Here is a 24,342-nt window from a genome sequence, read left to right as displayed (position 1 = left end):
TCTTTTCACTCCTTATTCAGTTGCCACCAGCACAGAAGGGTAAATTCCTCTAAGAAGACTTCTCATACAAGTGGCAGTCAATCGCAGTTCAGAATTTTCACATTCTTGTTTAGGGATTATGTGATCATTTTTATAGAAGATCTGGGTAGTATATTCTACTAAAGGGAAGACTTTCTCTTTGATGCTTCCCTTTTCAAGCCTCTTAAAATTCTTCCTTCTCAACTTCTGACTGCAGTTTTATATGTTGCTAATTTTTCCTCATTTCTCTCTCTTCTTATCCTTTTGTTTTTATTCTAGTTTTTATGTTCTTTGCTCTTTTCTGTGTGTGTGCGTGTGTGTGTGTGTGTGTGTGTAGTGGATCTGTCTGTGCGTGCATGCGACATGCTTGCACATTTTGTCAGAAGAGCACTTTTAGACTTCTTCACTTCAGAAGTCTTTGGCACTTAGGAATTTATATTTTTTTAGGGTCAGATATTCCTTTAAAAAACCAGTGAGTTCTATTCTTGTTAAAGAAATAATCAAGAACAGCGAAGAATTGGTTTATTTCTCCTGGAGCTAACTTTGTGGCATCCTTTTGCTCCTTTCTAAAGGAGAAATGGATTTCTTTGACTTCTGATTTCAGAAGTAGCCAAAACAAAATAAGCTATTGAAAAGTCAGTTAGACTAGTAAAGTTTTACATCTCTGGATGACTGTTTCCTTAGTAGTGCTGGCAGTCATGGGGAATTAGTAAATCATCTTCCATCTGGACTTTGTGTCATGAGCGTGTGGGCATAGGTATCATTGAAGCAAAGAGCAGATTTTTGGAGCTTATATTGCCTATGCTTTGGACAGAAATCTTTAAGGCCAGAGAGTTGATTGTAGTAGTTGTATATCTATAGCTTCACTACTGGGGTTTTGTTTTCTTTTTTCAAAAACTTTTTGGTCGAAATGTGGTGGTTTTCCTCTATTATTAACTTTTGTCTTCATGTTTCTGTCTAGTTTCAGAGGGCTGACAAAATGCAAATGAATTTCATTTACATAATTATTATTCAAGAAAGTTACTGTGGTAGCAAATGAAAACATTCTGCTGAAGTCACCTAAAATAATTTATTCACTGGACAGTGTCCTAGTCAGTTGCAGATCTTCCTAAAAGTAGTTAGTTTAGAAATTCTAGATGAGGCTGGGAGCAGCGTTACATGCCTGTAATCCCAACACTTTGGGAGGCTGAAGCAGAATTGCTTGAAGTGGGAGGTGAGGGTTTTGGTGAGCCGAGATCGTGCCATTGCACTCCAGCCTGGGCAACAAGAGTGAAACTACGTCTCAAAAAAAAAAAAAGAAAAGAAAAAAAATTCTGGATGAATTGTGAGTTCCTGTGGTTCCAGGCATCTTTATAACAAAGAGTAAAAATAAAACTCATATGTATTTGTGAAGTTCTAATTTCATACTGGTAGTTTTCTAGAGTCCCTTCTAGCATCTCTTGCATATATGTATAAGTTAATTTTACGACAGCTAATAATGGTTTTTATGAGAAAGGGTAATTTATTAGCTTAAGAAAATTTCTTCTTTTAAATTAGGACTTTGGCCTTTTTAAAAAAATTATTTCTCCATTCTTAGAGTCAGCTTCTTATGGGAGTAGTCATTTAGAGATCTTCATTTAATACCACATTGCAGAGGTGTCTAAGAAAGAGTTCAGAAACTTTTGTCTCTTGAAAACTTCTGAATATTCGTCTCCTATAACTGCTTCCTCACATCTAACACCCGCTCCCTCCAAAGGGCAGAAAAAGGCTTGGACATAAAAACAAATAGTTAGAAATAGGAATGTTTCAGTGATCATTAACATTGAAGGTGTTTATTTGCTCTTGTCTTCAGTGTCATGTGTGTTTCAGGGGAGATTAGTATTGCTCGAGGAACATTTACCAGCCGTGTGACCTCAAATTTCCTGTCTCTTGCAGCATCGGTTTCTTCAGCTCCTGTAAAATGCAGGAATTGATTTAGATGATCTTGAGTTCTATTTGTAAAACCCTAAGAGTCCCTGAGATTTTGCTTCCTTGTTGAAATCCACGGTTAAGGATTTCCGGTTTCTTGTCCTTAAAATTTTTACTATTGCAGTAGAAAATGAAGATAGGCAAACAAAGATCATTTTCTTTAAGAAGAGGTTTATAATGAGAGATTATTTAAATTACCTTTATGAGACAGTACCATGTTTCTTTTTAGTTGATCTAAATAGATAGAGCTGGGTTTCTGTTCAAATCCTCTTTTTTTCTAATAGGTTCACATTTTTAGAAGCTATTGCTTTATTTATTATATTTTAAATTTCTAAATTTGTATCAGTTCTGATAATCATCTCAATTAGAGTTCATGTTAAGATAGTATAGAATCAAAACTTTAAAAAAAGGTTCAAATTGGTTTCTTAGTAGTTTCGATATGATCAAAACTCCTATGTAGTAATCTAATGTGATAGAAATTTATATAGGGTATGCCTTTTCTCCTACATTTTTATAGCTAATGTGTCAAGAACACTTGTAAGATTTATAAATGACCTGAGCTTGAATAGGAGAGAAAACAGTGTGCTTGACTATATATATCTTCATGCTCTTCTGATAAATTCTTGAAGATGCCAGTCTATGCCTAGAGTTAATTTCTCATGGCTTTCAGATATGCATGTCCAGTGATCTTGGCAAATATCTGGAGTCTAATCGTGGACTTTTCATGGATTTCACATGATGGTTATTTTTTAGAGCTTCAGAAAATTTCTACTTTTTCTTGACTTCATTTTGACTGTTTCTCCCTGTTGATAATGCTGTTTGGAAACTGATTGTAGTGGTATTGGTGAATAAAAGAAAAAATAGAAAATTAATATAAAAATGTTTAAAGTGTGTTAATTTTCTATTTTTTCGCCCCTGATTTAGATTTTAGATCAGATACTATAACTTGCTAGCTAAGGCTGGGTCTTCCTAAGTGTAGCTTTGGGATTTTACTCAGTTTGATCAGTACTGCAATCAGAAAATTCACAAGCACTTCTCACCTTGTGTAAATGTGACTTATTTTGTATTTTACATTTTGAGAAAGAAAACTTGAACATGATTGTTTTTATTTCTGAACTTGCTATTAGAGATGGGTCATTCTGCTGGAAGCTGAATACTTAAAATGGAAATATTTTGACAGCATGGCTCATCACAGATAGTAATGTTCAACGACTGGTTTATTAAAATACTTTTCAGATACAAAGCTCTATTTTGCACAGGGTGAGAATCTTAGGAAATTTTCTGATTGCTTTATATTTTTATTTTTATTTTTTTTAAAGCTGTGTTATTTTTTAGTTCTTCATGCTTTGGAAGTAACAGTTGAAGAGAGGTGAGGAAAGTTTGTGAAAATTGTGATCGGTGATTAGCTGCCACCTGCCTGAGGTGTCTTCTGAGAGGAACTAACCTCTTTGTGGTGCTAGAGCAAGGTCACTGGATTAAAAAAAGAACAGGTAACCATCTTATTCCTTGTCTGAAAAGTTCTGTTTTAAAATTAATAAATGCAGAATGTTCAAGGTAAAATGAACTGTTGTATAAAGAAAGTTTTTAATTTTCTCCTCAGAAACTAGTAAAGTGGACTATGTCCTTTTTCAAGCTGCCACAGCCATAATGGAAGCAGTTGTCCGAGAGTGGATTCTCTTGGAAAAAGGTAGCATCGAGTCTCTGCGAACATTCCTTTTAACCTATGTCTTACAAAGGCCCAAGTAAGTACATGGAGGGGTACTGCTGAAATACTTTTGCTGAGCTTCTGTGTGTCTCTTTAGAGTTGTTTTTGGTTTGTATTTTAAAAACTTTTGGATGGTGGCCTAGTGGTTCAGAACTGTAATCTCAGCATTTTGGGAGGCCGAGAAGGAGGATCTCCTTGAGCCCAAGAGTTTGAGGTCAGTCTGGGCAACATAGTGAGACATCTCACTGAGATTAGAAACATCTCTACAAAGTACAAAAAAAGAAAAAAATTTTAAAAAGCTGTAGATGTTTAAGGTTAAGTTCTATGTGTGGCTCATATTTTAAACACTTAACGTCATTGTAGGTAGCTTTAGTGCTTAATGAAATAATACGTTGTAGTTAAGCTTATGATACTATGTTTTGTTTCTTTGAAAAGGTTGTGCTGGAAATTATGTTTTGTTGTTGTTGAGTTCTGAAGAATTTAGTTATAAATAAAAGTTGACCTTAGACTTAGATGAAGAACCTTTATAGTACTTGTTCTTTTGATGCTTAGTAGGGGTGATTATTTCTTTTAAGTGTTTTAAATTAAAAATGGTTTTAGTGTAACACAGGTGAGTATCCTAAAACAGGGAGTGGGGGGACGCTAAGTACCACTAACAAATCAAATGTTACATATATATGTACATAGAAATGTGTGTAGAGGGCTGAGTGCGGTGGCCGTGATCCCAGCGCTTTGAGAGGCCGAGGTAGGCAGATCACCAGGTCAAGAGATTGAGACCAGCCTGGCCAACATGGTGAAACCCTGTTTCTATGGAAAACACAAAAATTAGCTGGGTATGGTGGTGCGCACCTGAAGTCCCAGCTACTCGGGAGGCTGAGGCAGGAGCGTCATTTGAACCTGGCAGGCAGAGGTTTCAGTGAGCCAAGATAGCACCACTGCACTCCAGTCTGATGACAGAGCGAGACTCCGCCTTGAAAAAAACAATATGCATGGGAAGGGTTCTATAAGAAGTTACAAAATCTTTAAGTAGCTTCCATTGAAAATAGGATCAGTTTTGAGGAATGGGGTGAAAGTAAATTTTCTTTTTACATTATACATATCTGTATTTCTCAAATGTATTACAAAATTTTGTACATTTATTTCTTGAGTGATTTTTTTTTTTTTTTTTAAATATGAGGGCGGGTGCGTTGGCCCTTGCTTGTAATTCCAGGACTTTGGGAGGCCGAGGCGGGTAGATCATTTGAGGCCAAGTGTTCAAGACCAGCCTGGCCATGTGGTAAAACCCCATCTCTACTAAAAATACAAAAATTGGCCAGGCGTAGTAGTGCATGCCTCTAGTCCCAGCTACTTGGGAGGCTGAAGCAGGAGAATCACTTGAACCTGGGAGGTGGAGGTTACAGTAGGTGACAGAGTGGGACTTTGTCTCAAAAAAAAAAGAAAAAAAAAAGAGGAAAACTATCAGCCACATAACTTTTGGGGAGAAATTGATTTACTATTTACCTTTTTTCATTAAGTTCCCCAAAGACCATGTATTCTTTTAAGACTAGACAACGCCCTTGTGTGTTTACTGTTTGTGCAATTGTAGATGTTCTCATTTCCAGAGTCATTGAAGAAAAAATTTTGTTATGTAATCAGAAATATGTGTGCTTAGGAATGGTGATTAATGGCAATAGGTATATACATACAGTTTTAATTTTAGAGCATACTGTCATGCATTTGTTTCTGTTGACTGTATCCTGGCAGTCTTAGTTAATAATATTTAATAATATCTGACATGACTTCAGCACTTTGTTAACTGCCAACTGCCTTACATACAAAAAACAAATGCAGGAGAGAACAAAGGCAAGGTTTCTGTAGCCTATTAGTATTGCAGGTTTAGTGGATGATGTGTCCTGTAGATAAGTGCATATACATGTTTGTGAGGAGGGCATGGCTAGTATTTTTCCCATTATTCTTAGAATAACAAGGACTTGTCCCTGGCTTGAAACCTTTCTTTTCTCTGTCATGCTGGATTGATTAATTGATTTTTGTTTGGTGGGTCCATTTGGATGTGATACTAGTTTGCCTTTTTGTTGTTTTTATTTGACCATAGTTGCTAGATCTGACAGGGCTGTTTTTCTTTTGACCCCTCTGTACCTAAAGAAAGTTTAGTAGAGGTGAGTAGAGGTCTTGACAATATCAGCAAATGTTTGTTCCGTTATTTTGTCCATTGTTTTGCATACAGTGTAACCCAGACACATCAAAATTTGAATTATCAATTGCAACCGTGGAGGAGGTTTGTGTTTTGTTGAATTCTACTAAAATGATACTTGTTTTCCTATTTTTCTTTACCCTACTAAAATATTTTGAAATCAATTGTGATAGTATACTTATTGTTGAACACAAGTTGAGAAACCTTCACATCTATTTATATTTATGTAATAAAGAAAATAAGCCTTAGGGCCTCTGTGTTTATAGGAGTTTATATGTAGGAATGTTAAAAAAATTATTTTTGGCTTCTAGGCCTAAAATGTTAGTTTTCTGAAGAACTATCTATTTATGTCACCTTGGGAAAGTAACATAAAGTCTTCTCTTTAATATTCTGTTTTAGCTGTAGAACAGGGACCCATCTCATAAGGTTGGCGTTAGGATTATATGAGACAGTTCAGCGCAGTGCCTGGGGGGAAGTAAAAGCTCGGGCTGCTGTAGCCATCATCATCTGGACTAACCTTCCTTAAGGAGTCAGGGCCAGCAGGGAGCTTCTGGCCAACTAGACAGGTTTTCTTTTCTGGAGCTGCTTAGTTATCCCCAGCCTGAGAACCACTGAACTCTAGAGACTGTGGTAGACTTAAATGTGTAACAGATTTTCATTATGTGTATGTGTGTGGTCTCTTGTATTATCCAAAATAATCTCTCTCTTTTTTTTTTTTCCTTTTAATTTTTTGAAATTGAGACAGGGTCTTGCTGTGTTGACCAGGCTGGTCTTGAACTCCTGAGCTCAAGCAATCCTCCTGCCTCATTCTCCCAAAGTGCTGGGATTATAGGAATGAGCCACCATGCCTGGCCCAAAATAATCTCATTTTAAAAATCATTTTGATTAATTTAGAAGCTAAATTAATTAGCTTGATTGTAAAGTTGATTGTAGGGTTCCACATTGAAATAGGTTATATACATACATATGTATGTATGTATTCCCCACAGCCCCCCAAGATGGAATCTTGCTCTGTCGCCCAGGCTGGAGTACAATGGCGTGATCTTGACTCACTGCAACCTCTGCCTCCCAGGTTCAAGCGATTCTCCTGCCTCAGCCTCTTGAGTAGCTGAGAATACAGGCACATACCACCATACCCAGCTAATTTTTGTATTTTTAGTAGAGATGGGGTTTCACCATGTTGGTCAAGCTGGTTTTGAACTCCTGACCTCGTAATCTGCCTGCCTCAGCCTCCCAAAGTGCTGGGATTACAGGAAACTTTTTTTTAAGAGACAGAGTCTCACTGTGTTGCCCAGGCTGGAGTGCAATGGTAAACTTTGAGCAAAGTTAAAAGAATTGTCTGATGAAGACACACAACCCTTTTTCCAGTAGAGGCTCAGTTAACATTTTGTCACATTTGATTTCTCTCTTATGTATATATGCATTTTTTTATCCCTAACTATCTGAGAGTACCACAGACATAATGATACTTTAGCCTTAAAGTCCTTGAACATGTCTCTTCTGAAAGTATAGTCTCAATACTCCTGATATAATTGGTATGTTTATATGAGCTAATAATTCTGATTTCATATTCTGAGTTTCCCAGTTGCCTGAATAATATTTAAATCCTTTTTGTAGTTTTTTTTTGTATTGCAGTCTGTCGCTTCAGATCTGTTAATATTTGCTTTATTTAGGTACAGTAGGTTATTTTCTTGAATCCAGGTGAGCCAGAGATTATATTGTATTTAGTTGTCATGTCTCTTTTGTCTCTTTTAATCTAGAATTATTGTGTGCTCGTTTTTGCCTTTAATGACACAGATATCTGTATCTTGTAGAACGCCCTACAGTGTGGATTAGAGTCAAGTTAAATGTTTTTGGTATACTGCATAGGTAGAATACTATAGGCTATATAGTAGACAATTACATCAATAATGTTGTGTGCTTCCCATTGCATGCACAGAATTTTTTTCTTTTTTCTTCCTCTTAAGTGAAATAAAATTTGTATAGAGTGAAATGCACAATGCCCTTTATTAAAGAGCCAAGTATAGCATAGTGGTCAAGAAAGGGATTTGCACCCCACTTCTGCCACTTAACTCTGCAACATTGGGCAGATTACTTCTTTGTGCCTTAATTTTCTGATTTGATTTTTAAATGGAGTGAATAATAGTAGTAGTATTATAAGGATTAGCTGTGTTAATATTTGTGAAATTAATTCATATAAATTCTTGCATATCATAAGCATTTAATAAATGGTAGCTAATTTTTATTCTAATAGTTTTTAATTCTTGCCAATAGAGATATTTAAAACTAGCTTTGTGTATATTCGTAGTCATAGTCTTCAGCTTTATGTACATTTTCTAGTAGAAGTTGGTGCCTATGAAACTATTCTGTACCCCTAAAAGTACAAATATTCCCTTTGACCAACTAATGTTCTTAGGCCTAGTAGGATCTCTGCGTTTATTTGCTTAATGAATGAAAGATGACTGGTTCAAGCCTATATTTTGAAGGAATGTTTTTTCACTTTAGTCTTGACAGGAGGGAGACACGTTTATTCATCTGTATAAATATCTAATAAAGGCTTATTCTGTCGCAGGCAGTGTGCTTTGCATATGTCAGTGTGCTTAGAATGGGTGACTGATCTGTGAGCCAGTGAACAGTGGTAACAGATATGTCATGTCATGTGAGGATGCTGTGGGAACCCTTAGTTATAACTTTCTGGAGAAAGTGACATCACAATCTTCGTAGAGGGAATAGAAGTTCAGAGGCCTGAAACTGCAAGAGTGTTCAGTGAGGAACTAAAAGGTCGATGTCTCTGCAGTTGTGAGTGCATGTGGAAGGGCGGAAGTCAGGGAGAGGAGCAGCCACCAGGTGGCTGTAGGTGGATGTCCAAACTGGGACACTTTTGACAGTGAAATAAAGAACTAATAATAATTATTTGGAGCAACAGATAAATTGAGGCTGTCCTAGGAAAGTTAGGATGGTTCCTACTGCTTATAAGCCATGTTAAGAGGTTTGGGTTTATTCCAGGGGCACATGGTGGTTGTATCTTTGTGGCATTCTAGAGACTAGATTATAAAGTTTGGGGTTATGTTTTCTGATCTTTATCTTTCAGAAAAGATTGTGAAAAGTCAATTAAGTTTCTGTGCCCTTGTGGTCAAATGGGCTTGGCAGAATGCCTGCACTTCAGATGGGTGCTTCTGTCATCACATGGAAGAGCAGAACCTAGATATGAACATTTTGAGTGTGTGTGTGTGTGTGTGTGTGTGTGTGTGTGTTTTACAATTTTATGTTTCCATAATAATGTATTTTGGATAGCTAGCATGTTGCCTTTTCACATTAAAGGGAAATGAGATTTAGGATTAGATTAGTGGTTGTAGATGTAGGTTAGACAGAATTTATCTCAAAACCAGTGGAATTTAATATCTTAGTGGTTCTTTTTTCCCTACAAACATTTAACAGGGAGCTGACTTACATCTATTGGAATAATATTGCCTGAAGCAAATAACACTCGTATAGTGCTTAGTATGTACTGGGCACAATTCTAGAAACATTTAACCCTTATAACAACGCTAGTAGTGATATTGTCATTTTACAGATGGGAAAACCAAGGCCCTGAATGCTAACTGTCTTCCCCAGGGTCATACAGCCAGTCCACAATGGAGCCTAGGATCGAACCCCCAGGCCTTCTGGCTTTGGAGTCTGGACGTAACCATTTGGCTTTACTACTCTCACATGTCAGCAGTGTTATTAGTAGTGTCAGGCATAGAGAGAAGTTTGGGAGTATTCTTGTGTTAGATTTAGGTAAATGTTTTCACAATGATTTTTATGTTTTACAGCCTTCAAAAGTATGTTCGGGAACAGATTCTACTAGCAGTAGCAGTAATTGTAAAAAGAGGATCATTAGATAAATCAATTGACTGCAAAAGCATTTTTCATGAAGTCAGCCAGTTGATAAGCAGTGGCAATCCCACTGTGGTAAGTGTGCTATTTGTATTTATAAATATTAACAATTTATATTTTCTGTTACACAAATAACATTATAGTAAGAGTAATGGATATCTACCTAAAAGAAAAAGTGAAAAAGCCATCAGTCAAGCAGTTTTCATTTGTTCAGGTTTTCTTCTAGTCTTTTTTAATATATGTACATAATATAGATGTGGTATACTTTGCTTTTTCATTTGATTTTGTATTTTCCATGTTCCATAAATATTCATAATTGTTATTTTAATTGTTATAAAATATAATTTAATATACCATAATATTCTATATACCAAATATAAGATACCAAATATTATAAGCTTTGTTCATGAGATGCTGATGCTTCAGCAGTGCCTACATGAGTTACATAATGGTAATCTTGTCATTTCTGTGATTTTTGTTAGAATTTGCTTCCAAACTAATGGCCATGTGCATTATCCAATGGTGGTCATCATCAGGAGTTTGGGGAAAAAGAAGTGGTGGATATACATAGATAAAACTAGCATAGAAAAGGTTTGCAACTGAGGCTGCTACTTGGAAATATTATCCTTGTCTCTAATGCTCTGAATCAAGTTGCACTTCATATTTTAGATTTCACTTAAGAACATCTTGTTTCATTTTGATGGTCTGCAGTGAGTCCAGCTCATTGTGATAGACAGGATTTAAACTTGAGGAACATTATTAGTAACTTTGAGATCTATCTGTTTATGACTAATACCTTTCCCTTGTTAGTTTGGTGACCATTCCAGCCAGGATTTTGATACTGGGGTAGAATTTCTGCGGCCTGCCCTACGAGTAGCTTGTTGATACTGGGATGGTGCAGGCAAAGGATCAAGAGTCCCTTGCCTCTCTCAGGAATGAGCACATACTAGGGAATTGAGTTCTCTGCTTCCTTTCCCCTTGGTTAATTTGACTAAGCACAAAAATTAGTCCCACTGCAACCTGGCAATTGGATTTTTTTGAGCCACTGAAATAACTGATCTTCTGACAATGGTTGGAACAGATGTCGCTGTTGTTCACTTAGAGAAGATTTTGCTCTTTTCATAGTGTGTACATTTTGAGAATAGAGATAAATGTGATATTCTCATGAAAGACTCGAGTTTTTTTTAAAGTCAAATTTCTTTCTTTCTGTGTTTTTCGTTTTGTTTTGTTTTGTTTTTGAGACTGGGTCTCACTCTGTTGCCTAGGCTGGAGTGCAGTGGCGCAATCTTGGCTTACTGCAGCCTTGACCTCCCCGTGCTCAAGTGGCTTTCCCACGTCAGCCTCTTGAGTAGCTGGGACTGCAGGTGCGCACCACCACACTGAGCTGATTTTTTCCTATTTTTTGTAGAGACAGGGTTTTGCTATGTTGCCCAGGCTGGTCTCCAACTGCTAGGCTCAAGAAATCTACCTGCCTTTGCCTCCCAAAGATTATAGGTTTGAGTCATTATACCTGGCCAAAAGTCAAATTTCTAATACCAGGGCTGAGAACGACTGTAGCAGTAGGAAATGAGTAGTTGGAAATAGAATGTAATTTCAGGATTGCGGGGTGAATTTATCTTGGTGACTACATTAAAAACATTAAATGTTAAAAAATATTGTCTACCTTATAAGTCAGGTTAAATGCATACACTGTCCCTGCTTGTCCTTGCCCAGTAGCTTGAAACTAGCTTGTTAGGAAGGCCTAAAAAATGAGGTTACGGCATTTTCATATATCTTCCTCTCTAGTTGGACTGTTAAGAATTTGTAAATGGGACTGGGTGCAGTGGTTCACGCCTGTTATCCCAGCACTTTGGGAGACCCACGTGTATGGATCATGAGGTCAGGAGATCAAGACCATCCTAACATGGTGAAATGCCGTCTCTACTAAAAATACAAGTTAGCTGCGCCTGGTGGCACACGCCTGTAATCCCAGCTACTCGCAAGGCTGAGGCAGGCGAATTGCTTGAATCTGGGGGGCGGAGGTTGCAGTGAGCTGAGATCTTGCCACTGCAATCCAGCCTGGGTCACAGAATGAGACTCTGTCTAAAAAAACAAAAAATTTGTAAGTCATTCAAGAATTTAAGATTTTCTTAGTCTCAGACATAAATGGCAGTGAACAAGAGGATTAAAACCTCTGAAAGAAAGGAGAATGATAAATGATCAGAACATTGATTTAGTACTGTCTAGAAACTTTTCTTAAAAAGGTGATTTTTAAGAGAGATTTGAAAAGTAGAGAAAATTAACTAAAGGTTTCTATAGATGAAGAAAGGGTTGACTTCGTGAACTATTAATTAGGTAACTAATTTTTCCTTCATACCTCTTCTAGAAAGACATTTCCATCCGCCTCTATTGGCCAAAAACTGTCTGTGTGTAATCTGGCTTTTCTCCCTTCGCTTTCAAAGAGTATTGGTTTCGTTTGTTTGTTTTGTTGTTTTAGAAACAGAATCTCACTCTACTGCCCAGGCTGAAGTGCAGTGACATGTTCATACCTCGCTGCCACCTTGATCACGTGGACTCAAGTGATCCTCCTACCTCAACTTCCTGAGTAGCTGGGACTGTAGATGCATGCCACTGTACCTGGCTAATTAAAAAAAATTTTTTGTTAATGCAGGGTCTCACTGTGTTGCCCAGGCTGTCTTAAGCTCCTGACCTCAAGGTGATCCTCCAGTCTCAGCCTCCCAAAATGTTGGGATTATAGGTGTGAGCCACCATGCCTAGCCAAGAATTGATTTTTCATGGTCCATTTCCCTGTACTAGTCTTACATTTGCATTTATACAGATTTAGGCGCAGTGTAGTATAATAGAAGAATGATTTTGGATTCATCCTTGGGTTTAAATCCCAGCTCTGCCATTTATTGCCAACTTAATTTAAATTAACTTCTCTAGGCATTAGTTCACTAAGATGTAAAATAAATGTGGTAATATTCACTTTTATTCAGCAAGAATTTGTGCTGTCTCCCCAGTAGTCTCTCACTGCTTTCTTCATAGGATATTGGGAAGTGAACTATAGTAAATCATCTCTTTTTCTATCAAACTATATTTTAGGGAGGGAAAAGCAGGAGAAAATGTTTATGTATTATCCGATTATCTGTGAGTGAAAACTAATCATTTGTGTGTACGGTTTTTTTTTTTGAGACACAGTCTTGCTCTGCTGAGGTACTCCAGGCTGGAGTACATTGGCACCATCTCAGCTTACTACAACCTCTGCCTCCTGGGTTCAAGCAATTATTTTGCCTCAGTCACCTGAGTAGCTGGGACTACAGGCGCATGCTACCATGCCAGCTAATTTTCATATTTTTAGTAGAGATGGGGTTCCGCCATGTTGGCCAGGCTGGTTTTGAACTCCAGGCCTCAAGTGATCGGCCCACTTCAGCTTCCCAAAGTGCTGGGATTATAGGCATGAGCCACCACACTCAGCCAATTCATGCGTTTTTTTTTAAAATATAGGTAATCAACACCGTGGGTTTTCTTTAAATGATTTCAGAAGTATCTTATAGACTTGGTTCTCTACAGATAGTTTTATGGTAGGATTATATCTAATTTGTATTTTAAAAATGATGTATTCTTAGTTAATTCATGCTTGTATGATTATTAAATAATATGTTATTTCCTGCCTGTGGGCAGTTACGATGTTTTCCTTCCATGATTGTAAAGGTTACCATGGCTATTTCATTTCAGTTTGCAGTAGAGTCGGACCTGCTGTTAATACTAATTTGGGAGGGGTATGGAAACTTGCCTTCTTAGGAAAGGAGCAAACTTTTTTTATTTTAAGCCAAAATTTTAATATAGTTCATATTTGTCTTATTTCCTTTGAAAGCAGTGGGCATACATTAAATCACTTTTAAAGCTGTTTAATATAGCATTTAAGTCTCCTTTCTTCCTCTTTGCCATGCTAGAGAGAAGTGGGTGAGAAATTCACTTGTCTATGGCAGTCCCTGGATGTGATAGCCAAGTTAATCTCTCTTATCATAAGTCTCATTGATGTTTGCATAGAAGAGCAGCTGGAAGTCTGCTTTATGTATGGCAACCTTTCATAAAGTTTATTCTTGGTAATAAGGCTCCTGGGGTAAGAGCCAGGCTATTATAAGAGACAATCCTCTCTCTGAACAAGAGTATTTTATTTTGTCAGCTGGAGTTAGTGTTTGAGTATCTTGGGCTTGTGACAGTAAGCTGGTGAGTAAGGCAAGCTATCTTTGAAGGGCATTTTTTCACTAGCTTGAAATTAATGGCTTTTGCTAGAAATAACTGAGAATGCTGCTGTAAGACTTTCAATGTGAAGATAAGAGGTACTTAAATTGTTACCCATGAATTGTGAATTTTCAGTACTTCAATGAAACAAGACAATTAGATTTTTTAAAATAACCTTGAAACCTCATTGCATGTCTTCTACTTCTTTGACATATTAAAAATTTCTTGTAGAAATTTATAAACAACCAAAAAATAGGGAACACATCGTTTATTTTCCGACTTCTGTTGTGTTAAAATAGTGCTGGGCGTAAAAGCAAACATTGATTCATTAATTCAAACAGCATTTATTGAACATCTACTACATTGCTTTAATGATACAGCTTCAGTTATAGCTCTCTTTCTTAAGTGGTGCAGCACATTTATAATTTTAATTTTGCAGAATGTAGACCATCAAGGAATAGAATAAAAAAAGCTGAAATAAGTGGTTGTTATTTTTTATGATAATGATAAAAAATACTGCTGCTACTTTACCTTTTTATAACCTGGTGTAATTACCAGTATTTTTAAGCATTATCCAATTTGAGCCTTAGGACACTCATGCAGATTATGCAGGGTAGAGGGTGGTACCCCTTATAGATTAGAAGCTGAAGTCAAGGTATATGAAGGGCTCTGACCACAGTTATTTGAAGAAGGAAATCTTGGACTGTTAGCGCCCAAATTTTCTGGTTGATTCAAACAACAGGATCCTTACATTGAACTCCTAAAAGAGTTCTGCAGAGTGTTTTTATTTATAGTTTATTTTAGATGTAATTTTAATAAATTTTATTTGGTTTCTAACTGGTGGGCAAATGAAAATGATCAATTTAGAACTACCTGTTAGTGGTAGTCAAGTTGCCAGCAGCAGTGAGTGGTAGACAACAACAAAGGATGATTGAGAAAAGCTATAAAGCAGACATAAATCAACTAGCATGGGGATCTGGCACCACGATGACAGCAGGTGGAAGGCCCTTATGTTGTAGTAGCTTCCAAGTAGTCACTTTACTATAATATCATATAATAATTGCCATATAAAGAATTCTTTAAGAAAAATGGATAGGAAGTAAGTTTCATTAAAAATGTTTGCTTGCCACATTTATAAAATTATCAGATATTAGCTTAATTCTTTATGATCTTAGATAAGTGAAGCATTGTTGTATTAACCTCTTGGAAATCTAAGAATTGTACTAGTGGTGTTTTATACTGGGAAAATTCCTGTGAATTTTAGTATGGCAATCTTATACTCTTATCAATCAGTTAGTCAACTTTGATCTGATTTCACTGACATTCATTACAACAGCTTTTGTTTCCGGCTGTCTTAAGTGTCAGAGCCAGTGTCTCTGATATGGAAAAATATCTAGCTCTGACTTTGACAAAGGCCAGAGAAGCAGCACTTGAAGGTACTGGTCAGTAGAGGGTGAATTAGTGGGTAGTGCACTTGGGATGCTCGTTGAGACCTAACAATCTGAAGGAGGCAGATAAGAACATTCTTCAAGGGTAAGAAAAGCGAAAGCTGGTGATCTCCCATAGGCAGATTTGATGCTTTAATTTTTTTTCTTTCCACTCTCTGTCCTGGGAAGAAGCTGTCCTCTGTTCTCCCTTGGGAGTTTTATTTTTGGCTTGCTTCCCTAGCTATCTTCATTACAACACAGTGTGAGAGTAACTTCATTTTAAGGGGATTTAATCCATAATTAAATATTGAAAGTGAGCAAACATATTTAGAAATGAGTCCTAGACATTTAGTAATATATTCAATTCCCCTGTGAATAGGGAGAAATACTTTGTTGATATATGTTGAAGTACTTTGCTCTCTTAAATGTGCAATCAGTGTTTAATTATTCATCATTCTCCAGGAGTCTCTATTCATTTGGCACCTTTGAGCCAGACCAGTGTAGTATGATTAATATTTATGATGGTAATCTTATATTCCTACAGGATTTCCAAATTAAGGAGAGCTTAAACTATTTGGTATCTTTTCATCATAAAAATATCCTGTTGAATTTTAGTTCTTTGAAAGCTGATAATTGTAGGTACAGTTAAAGCTAGAATATTTGATTTCTTGGAATAGTTCTGACGATGCTGTATGATAATTTATTTTTACGTATTTCTTAAGTCTTTAAGTGGTATATTTAAATAGAACACACTTGTTTTAAAATTTTTTTTATTTCATAGGTACAAAGTGGGAAAGTAGAATGTAAAACTATATGTGGGTTGATAGCAGTGGTATATAAAAATTTATATCTGTGCATTAAAAAATTGGAAAACTATAAATGTTAGAGTAATAACTCCTATATGGTAGGGTTGTAGACAATTTTATTTTCTTTATGCTTTTCTATAATTTCTAGTTTTTCTAAGATAGAGTATATTTTTGTAGGATGAAAAAATTATTTAAAAGCAAAAGATTCTTACGTGTTCAGGGAACTAAGTCTATATAGTGCATTTTGTTCTAAATTCTCGTCGATTAAGAATGTACTTGTTTTTATGGGTGAATTTATACTCCATTAGTTGCTGTTTTGGAGGGAACTATTCATTGCTACAGCTGAAAAGCCGTTCCATGCCTTGTTTTGTATGATGAAGTTTGTAGTTGCAGGAGTAGCTTTAGCAGGGCTTTCACCTGTCATTGCCCTGCCCCTCTCCTTTACTCATTTGTTTCTTATCTTGACCGCAAACACATCTGCGTTATTTTGGGAAATGTTTATTTCAGGTGAAAAAGTAAAGCTTTATTTTGAGTATATACGGTTGTAATCATTAATTAGAGAGATATTCCTGAAAATATGAATATGATGATAGTTTTAAAATAAGCCATTTTGTGGTGAATCCAGTAAAAAACATTCTGTGGAAAGTTGTAAATTACATGTGAAACATTAGTATGTGTATAATTTATTTGTAAGAATAAGGATTTGTATTTAATGAGTGCTTCTAGGTTCTTTCAGCTTGTAGGTTTTTATATGTTATGTGTGAATTCTGTTTTCAATAGGTTATCTCATCTGAGATTTTGAAGTTTATTTCCTGTTTTAGTAAGACAAGTTTTCTCAAACATTTAGCTGTGTTTATAATGTTTTATTGAATGAAGTCTTAGAAAGGATAAGTGAAAAGCTAAGTCTAAATGAAAAATAATTTTCAGGATCCTAGGATCTTGGGATTCATCGTTAGATCATTGTGAGTTAGCTTTTTTCTCTGAATCTCATTACTTTGATTTAACATCTACTTTCCCCACCAAAGCCTAGCTGTGATTAAAAATCATGTTTATAGTAGAATCCTGATGTTATTTAAATGTATCTGTCTAGTGTTAATTGCTGGCACTATAATAATTAATCATTTACAAAAATTTTTTTGAAAATTAATGATTTTGTTAACTGAAAACAAAGGGATTGTACTTTCGGAATTTCTGAGGTCTCTTTAAACAGTAAAATAACAGGAATATGTGATCAACTTTTTTTCTATCCAAGTGCCTGGATTTTGGGAGGTTTTGAAGATTTTGGGGGGAAGGGACGTTTTTATATTAAGTCATGTATTTTGAAGTAAAATTACAAAATGTGTATGTTTATGCCAAACCAGTAGCATTCAGAGAACTTTTATTGTTGCAGAAGGGATCTTTGATCATACCCCTAGATTCCCTAGAGAATTTGCATTTCCAAGTGTGGAAAAGTCTGAGAAACTTCTTTAATCTATAGGGTTTTGTGCCTTTCATAAATATTGGCTATATGTCATGCTTGTTTTAGTTGAGATTAAGAGGCAAATAAAAATTTAATTTTATGTTTACTTTTTTTTTTCCTTGAGGTGGAGTCTCACTCTGTTACCCAGGCTAGAGTGCAGTGGCATGATCTTAGCTGACTGCAACCTCCACCTCCTGAGTTCAAGCAATTCTCCTGCCTTGGCCTCCCAAGTAGCTGAGGCTACAGGTGCCTACCACCATGCCCAGCTGATTAATTTTTTTTACATTTTTAGTAGAGATGGTGTTTTACCATGTTGCCCAGGCTGGTCTCGAACTTCTGACCTCAGGTGATTGCCTGCCTCAGCCTCCCAAAGTGTTGGGATTACAGGCCACTGCACCCAGCCTGTGTTTACATTTTTTAAAGGAATATTTTAGACATAGACAAAATGGACAAATAGTCTATTAGCCACTCGTGGAGTCATCACTCACCTTCAGCATATTTCATGCCAATTTTTAGGAATTTGATATCGTTAAATTATTCACTAAGATTTGCCATGATAAGTGTCTGTAAGGTCAAGGTACTGACATCAGAAGCATTTCTGAACAAAGATGTTGCAGTTGGTGGGTGGATATGACTGTGTTCAGCTGTTGGATAAGCTTGCATAAATAGTATCTTGACTTTAATCTTTCGGTTGTTCAGAGGTAGTGTGCATATTTCTGTTTAACTCCTGGAAAGTTGCCAAAATAATTTGTATCCTCTTTCCATCCTTGGTACCTTGACTCTAAATAGTCTGAGAATAAAATCAATTAGTTGATATTAGGAGCCTGTTGGATAGAACCAATGAGAAGGAATATCTTCATTTTTTTTATTTAAAAACTTTTAGGTATTACCTGGCTGTAATATTTTGGACACTATAAAATCTGTTTCACTTTTCATCTGTTTCAACATCCCAAAAATGTTTGGGAATGCATTTTACAAACAGAACAGGGAGTCAAACAAATGTGTTCAAATCTCAGCTGGCCTTAGATAAGTACTTACTCTCTCTGACTCCGTTCTCTCAAATGTAAAATGAGGATATAGATTGTTCTGCAAATTTAACAAAATAGTACCTTCAACATTGATTATTTTGAAATATTGTTTGAATTCCACGATTGAATAGGAACAGTGTATCCTGAGTTCACATCTTAACTGCAGTTGAGGAAGTACTATTAACACTTACCAGACGACTTAGAAAGGAGAGCTAATGTTTATTTTGTCATATCTAATTTTTTGACTGGTTGTTATGAGATCTAAAGATATGTGAAAGATCTAAAGATAGGGAGAAAATGTTCCATTTTGTTTCATTCTGTTCAAATGCATTTCAAAGCATTGAAAAAGTAATGCCTCACAATTATTTCTTATCAAATAATTACAGCAAACTCTGGCCTGTTCTATTCTGACTGCACTATTGAGTGAATTTTCAAGTTCAAGTAAAACTAGCAACATTGGATTGAGCATGGAATTCCATGGTAACTGCAAAAGAGTTTTTCAGGTATTGGTATTTTTCTTCTTGAATTCTAATTACTGGATCATTCACTTTTTACTCTATTCCTAATGACATGAGAGTATTTATTTTATGTGGTTGAATGATAGCCTGTACTTTAGGATTTGTTTTGTGATTTCAAAGGATATAGTAAAGTGATAGGTTTGATGAATGTAGTTGATGGTTTAAAATTACTTGTTTAATAATTCTTGTCTTAAAAACAATACTTCTATAAAGATCTTTAGTTTATTATTTATTTCTTATTGTGTTTAGATATAACTAATTCAATTGATGGGACTCTGCTGGCCTTAAAAATAGGTCTGGAGGAATGCCAGAAGGCTGTGTATTTCAAATGTTATTGCAGATGGTGTGGGTTCTTTGTCTCGTATGTATTGTTTGGCTCTGGAGCAAAGTTATGTGAAGGCATTGGCTTAAATCCTAGGGCTCTGCACTATAGCAACTGACTCCTCCAGCTCTGCAGTAGTTGTCAAAGACTCTCTTTTTTATGGAAGTAACGTTTATATTGGAGTAAATGTATTACAGCTGGCGTCACTTGAAAGCATACTGTGATGTAAATTACAAGTAGAGGCCTAAAAATGGAAAATGTTCTTAAGGAAATAGTGCTTTCCATTGGAAATGTTAAGGTTTTTGTTTGTTTTGTTTCGTGGTTCTAAAAGGGAATACATTTCTAATAAATTTTTCATATAAAATATTTGTGATTTATTGACTATAGGAAGAAGACCTTCGTCAGATCTTCATGTTAACTGTTGAAGTTCTGCAGGAGTTCAGCAGGCGGGAAAACCTCAATGCTCAGATGTCTTCAGTATTTCAGCGTTACCTTGCACTTGCCAATCAAGTCTTGAGCTGGAACTTTCTTCCTCCAAATTATATCCTTTTAACAAATGAACAGTTTTTCTATGGTAATTTTTCATAGGTGACTTAATTATGGCTTAGAGTCTTTCACCTTTGCAGCTTTTATAAAATACATTGAAAGAAAAGACTTTTTTTTTTTTAAGAAATAGAATTTAATTTCTTTATCTTATAATGCCAGAAGACAGTGGACACTAGGGTAATACTAGAAGATTTAAAAGTTTATTTACTCCTTTGTAGAAGAAGTTTGAATACATAGGAACGTGTGGTGGATGATGGAGCTATTGCTAATTTACGGTTAGTAGTATTCTTTGGGAAGGAACAGGAAACAGGTAGAAGGTACCTTTTAAGAAACTGTGAATCATTTTTTCCTTGGACACGTAACTATGTTTGATTTTTTTTTTTTTTTTGACTGACTTAAAGCTAGTTTGGAGTGCTCTAATTTAATCTTTGTGAATGGTGATGTTCAAGTGTAGATAATAAATTAGTAATATGTTTATTCTTCAAGGGCCTTTACCAATATAAAAAGATGAGAATTTTGCTTTTAGGAAATTATTTACTAGTAATACAAAAAATGTTTAAGTGGGTTATATTATCAATGCATATATCTGCTTTTTAAATTAGTTACTAAAGTAGAGAAATTTGTATTTCATAAACTTTAAGGAACTGCTTTCTGATTTACTATTCTAGAACGTCTGCTGCCTGTTGATAATAATGTACAGTGGCTACCCATTTGTTGTATAAAGTCTGAAAGGTCTAGATTTAAGCCTCTGCTGAGATCTTAGGCAAATCACCTGAACCTCTCTGTGTCTCAGCTTTTCCAAATGTAAAATGTCGGTATGGATTGTTGTGTGAATTAAATGAAACAATACATTTAAAACACTCAGGGGAAAGCTACTGTTATTGAATTCTTCGTAGCCTCCTTGAATTAAATAGTTCATTATAAAACTAGCTGTCTGTTATACTCTTCTTTGTTGATCCAGTATGCCTCTGTATGGTCTAGGACATTTAATGTAACCTGTTCTAGATGCTCTTAATTTGGGAGACTGTTCAGGAGAAAAAGACCGATGATAAGCACACAGGAAATAGATGTGAAATCAGATCAGAGATCTAGGATGAGACTCATCTTTATTCTAACAGAGCCAAGAGGAGCTACATTTACATACATAGAAATTCACTAATTATTTGTGGCTGGTAAAATTATGACATTTAAAGAAGTGTGGTGGGGTATAACTCCTTCTTCCATTTCAGCTTACTCTATTCATATAGTAGAATATTGTCTGTGAAATGCTCTGTCAGATAAAGTGAATCTGACTCCTTCAACCATGAGTTCTCCCAGGTTTCTTTCCCAAAGGCAGTCACTGTGATCTACCACGTTATGGGGCAAAGCTTAAAGTAAGGTCAGTCACTGTTTCCTTTTATTCTTATTCTATAATCATCTTTCTCCTAGTGACCAACTTTTTATCTTTAATATATTAATTCTTTTTGGCTATCAAGAGGTGCCTACTTGCTTAGGTTTGCTTTTAAAAAAAATTTCCCCTTGAGTGTTTTAATATTTTTGCTCCGTGTTTTTTTTTTTTTAATAAGTTGGCAAGGCATACTTTATTCATGGGAGCCAATGGTGATAAGTGTGGGGATCACCACAACAGGATCTTGCAGTTGGGGAGAGAGATTGGATTCAACTTCTTGCTCTAGTGTTTTTATGTTGTCAGGGGGGAAGATATTGAAAAACCTTGAGACAGATTTTAAAAGTATCAGGCCATATGGAACTATCAAAACATTAATTACATATGTAGGGAAAAATCAACAAAAGTTACACTGCATATATTTTAAAGTGTCTGTTTTAAGGGAAAATACAGTTGGTAGAGAGTGACTATTTCATAAAAAGAAACAGTTCTCTGTGAGTTTGAAAACAAAGTTTGTCTAAAAGATACACACAAAATATTTTATGAAGTACTTAGATAAAGCTTTGGAAAACTTGTCATCTGAAAATGGTAAGCAATACTGCAGTGTTGCCAGAGAAAGTAATTCCTTGTTTAAGGAAAGTATATCTTGGTTTTTGACTTGAGGATATTTTGTTTCATGGCTTACAGGAGAGTTCTTGTGTGGCCTTTTTGTATAGTGCCATTTGTTGGCTGACTGCACTACAGCTAAGTTTTCTTTGAGTGGATTAGCTTTAAGTGTGGGAGAAAGAACTTGGCAGTGAGATTAAACTAAGCTACAGTTTTAGCACTAATTAGGGAAATCAATTTCAAGGAATTCAATTCTGACTAATTTCTAATTTTGAAAATTACCTGGAGATCTACCATTCAATCAGTAAGGAAAGAATGGACTTATGATGCAGCCTTGTACCATGGAGAGGATCTAAATAATCAAATTTAACTTAGTTTAAAAGTGTCTAATTGATGCCTTTTAAAACATGATTTATTGACTGCATGCAGTGGCTAACTCTTGTAATCCCAGAACTTTGGGAGGGTGAGGTGAGAGGATTGCTTGAGTCCAGGAGTTCGAGACCAGCATGGGCAACACAGCACAACCCTATCTCTATAAAAATTACAAATATTAGCTAGATGTGGTAGTGCATGCCTGTAGTTCCAGCTATTTGGGAGGCTGAGGTAGGAGGATTGCTTGAAACTGGGAGGTTGAAGCTGCAGTGAGCCATGATCATGCCACTGCACTCATCCTGGGCAACAGAAGAGACCCTGTCTCAAAATAAAATAAGATTTGTCTCTTAGGATAGACAGATAATAAATCATGGAAAATGTTTATGTATTTTGTGTTAAATATTTTGATAATTTAGAATGGTATCATGTTAATTGAGACTGTGTTAAATTATCAATTATCCCATTCATAATTTTTTATAATCGATGTTCTTTTTTATATCTTTTTATATTGAGATAATTTTATTTTTATTTGTTTATTTATTTATTCATTCATTCTTGAGACAGAGTCTTGCTGTGTAACCTAGGCTAGAGTGCAGTGGCACTGTCTTGGTTCACTGCAACCTCTGCGTCCTGGGTTCAAGCTGTTCTCATGCCTCAGTCATCCAAGTAGCTGGGATTACTGGCGTGCACCCCACACCCAGCTAATTTTTGTATTTTTAGTAGAGATGGGGTTTTGTCATGTTGACCAGGCTGGTCTTGAACTCCTGACCTCAAGTTGGTCCACCCACCTTGACCTGTCAAAGTGTTGGGATTACAAGTGTGAGCCCCCACACCTGGCTCTGACTAATTTTTTGGTTTGAGTTTTTGTGGAGGTGGAGTTGTGCTGTGTCGGCCAGGCTGGTCTCAAATTCCTGGCTTCACATGGTTCTCCTCCTTAATCTTCACAAAGTGTTGGCATTACAGGGGTGAGCCACCATGCCCAGCCTCAAAGTAGCTTTATTGAGATGTAAATCACACACTATACTATATACCCATTTAGAGTGTACTATCCAGTGTGTTGTAGTGTATTCATAGACTTATACAATAATCATTGCCAGTAGTTTTAGAACATTTTTATTATCCCCAAAAGAAACCCTGTATTCATTAGCAGCTAGTCTCCATTTCCACCTTCTCTGATCCTCAGCAATCATATTCTGTCTATGTAGACATGTCATATAAATAGAATCATATAATATGTGGTCTTTTGTGATTGGCAACTTTTTTTTTTTTTTTTGAGATAGAGTTTCACTCTGTTGCCCCAGGTGGAGTGCAGTGGCACCATCTTGGCTTGCTGCAACCTTCACTTCCTGGGTGCAAGCGATTCTCCTGCCTCAGCCTCCTGAGTAGCTGAAACTATAGGCTCACAGCACTAAGCCCTGCTAGTTTTGTGTTTTTTAGTAGAAATGGAGTTTTGGAATGTTGACCAGGGTGGTCTTAAACTCCTGGCCTCAAGTGATCTGCCTGCCTTGACCTCCCAAAGTGCTGGGATTACAGATGTCAGCCACTGCACCCATCCTGGCTTCTTTCACTTAGCATAATGTTTTCAAGATTCATCTGTTTTGTAGCATGCAGTCAATCATTCTTTATTCCTTTTTATTGCCATTATATTGTATGGATATACCACATTTTTTAACCAATTTATCAGTTGATGAATAGTTGGGTTGTTTCCCCTTTTTGGCTATTAATAATAATGTTGCTGTGACCATTCATTTATAATTTTTGTGTGGACTTAGGGTTTAATTTCTCTTTGGGGGGCCAAGGTGGGAAGATTGCTTGAGGCCAGGAGTTTGAGGCTGCAGTGAGCTGCAGTCACACTACTCACTCCAGCCTGGACAACAGAACAAGACCAAAATGATTTCTTATAGAAA

General features: G+C 36.1%; 1 protein-coding gene across 5 annotated transcripts in view; it reads left to right on the top strand.

Moving 5' to 3' along the window:
- Positions 1 to 24,342, top strand: part of XPO4 (exportin 4) — a 119,213-nt gene that overhangs the window by 32,140 nt on the left and 62,731 nt on the right. For 3 of the 5 annotated variants that reach the window (XR_013536143.1, XM_054256684.2, XM_078375119.1), the window contains exons 3-6: positions 3,566 to 3,707; positions 9,677 to 9,815; positions 19,074 to 19,190; positions 19,915 to 20,068. Coding sequence is in view for 4 of the 5 variants with exons in the window: in XM_054256684.2 (XP_054112659.1) it covers positions 3,566 to 3,707; positions 9,677 to 9,815; positions 19,074 to 19,190; positions 19,915 to 20,068 (552 nt within the window). In the remaining variant the exon portion in view is untranslated. Of the gene's footprint in view, positions 1 to 3,284; positions 3,456 to 3,565; positions 3,708 to 9,676; positions 9,816 to 19,073; positions 19,191 to 19,914; positions 20,069 to 24,342 lie in introns of all 5 variants that reach the window. The other 2 variants (XM_078375120.1, XM_078375121.1) reach the window with 2 other exon arrangements.

This window comes from Callithrix jacchus, chromosome 5 (assembly GCF_049354715.1).
Source record: "Callithrix jacchus isolate 240 chromosome 5, calJac240_pri, whole genome shotgun sequence".
Classification (NCBI taxonomy): Eukaryota; Metazoa; Chordata; class Mammalia; order Primates; family Cebidae; genus Callithrix; species Callithrix jacchus.
The sequence above is the reverse complement of the archived record's forward strand: the minus strand, read 5'-3'. Positions and strand labels throughout refer to the sequence as shown.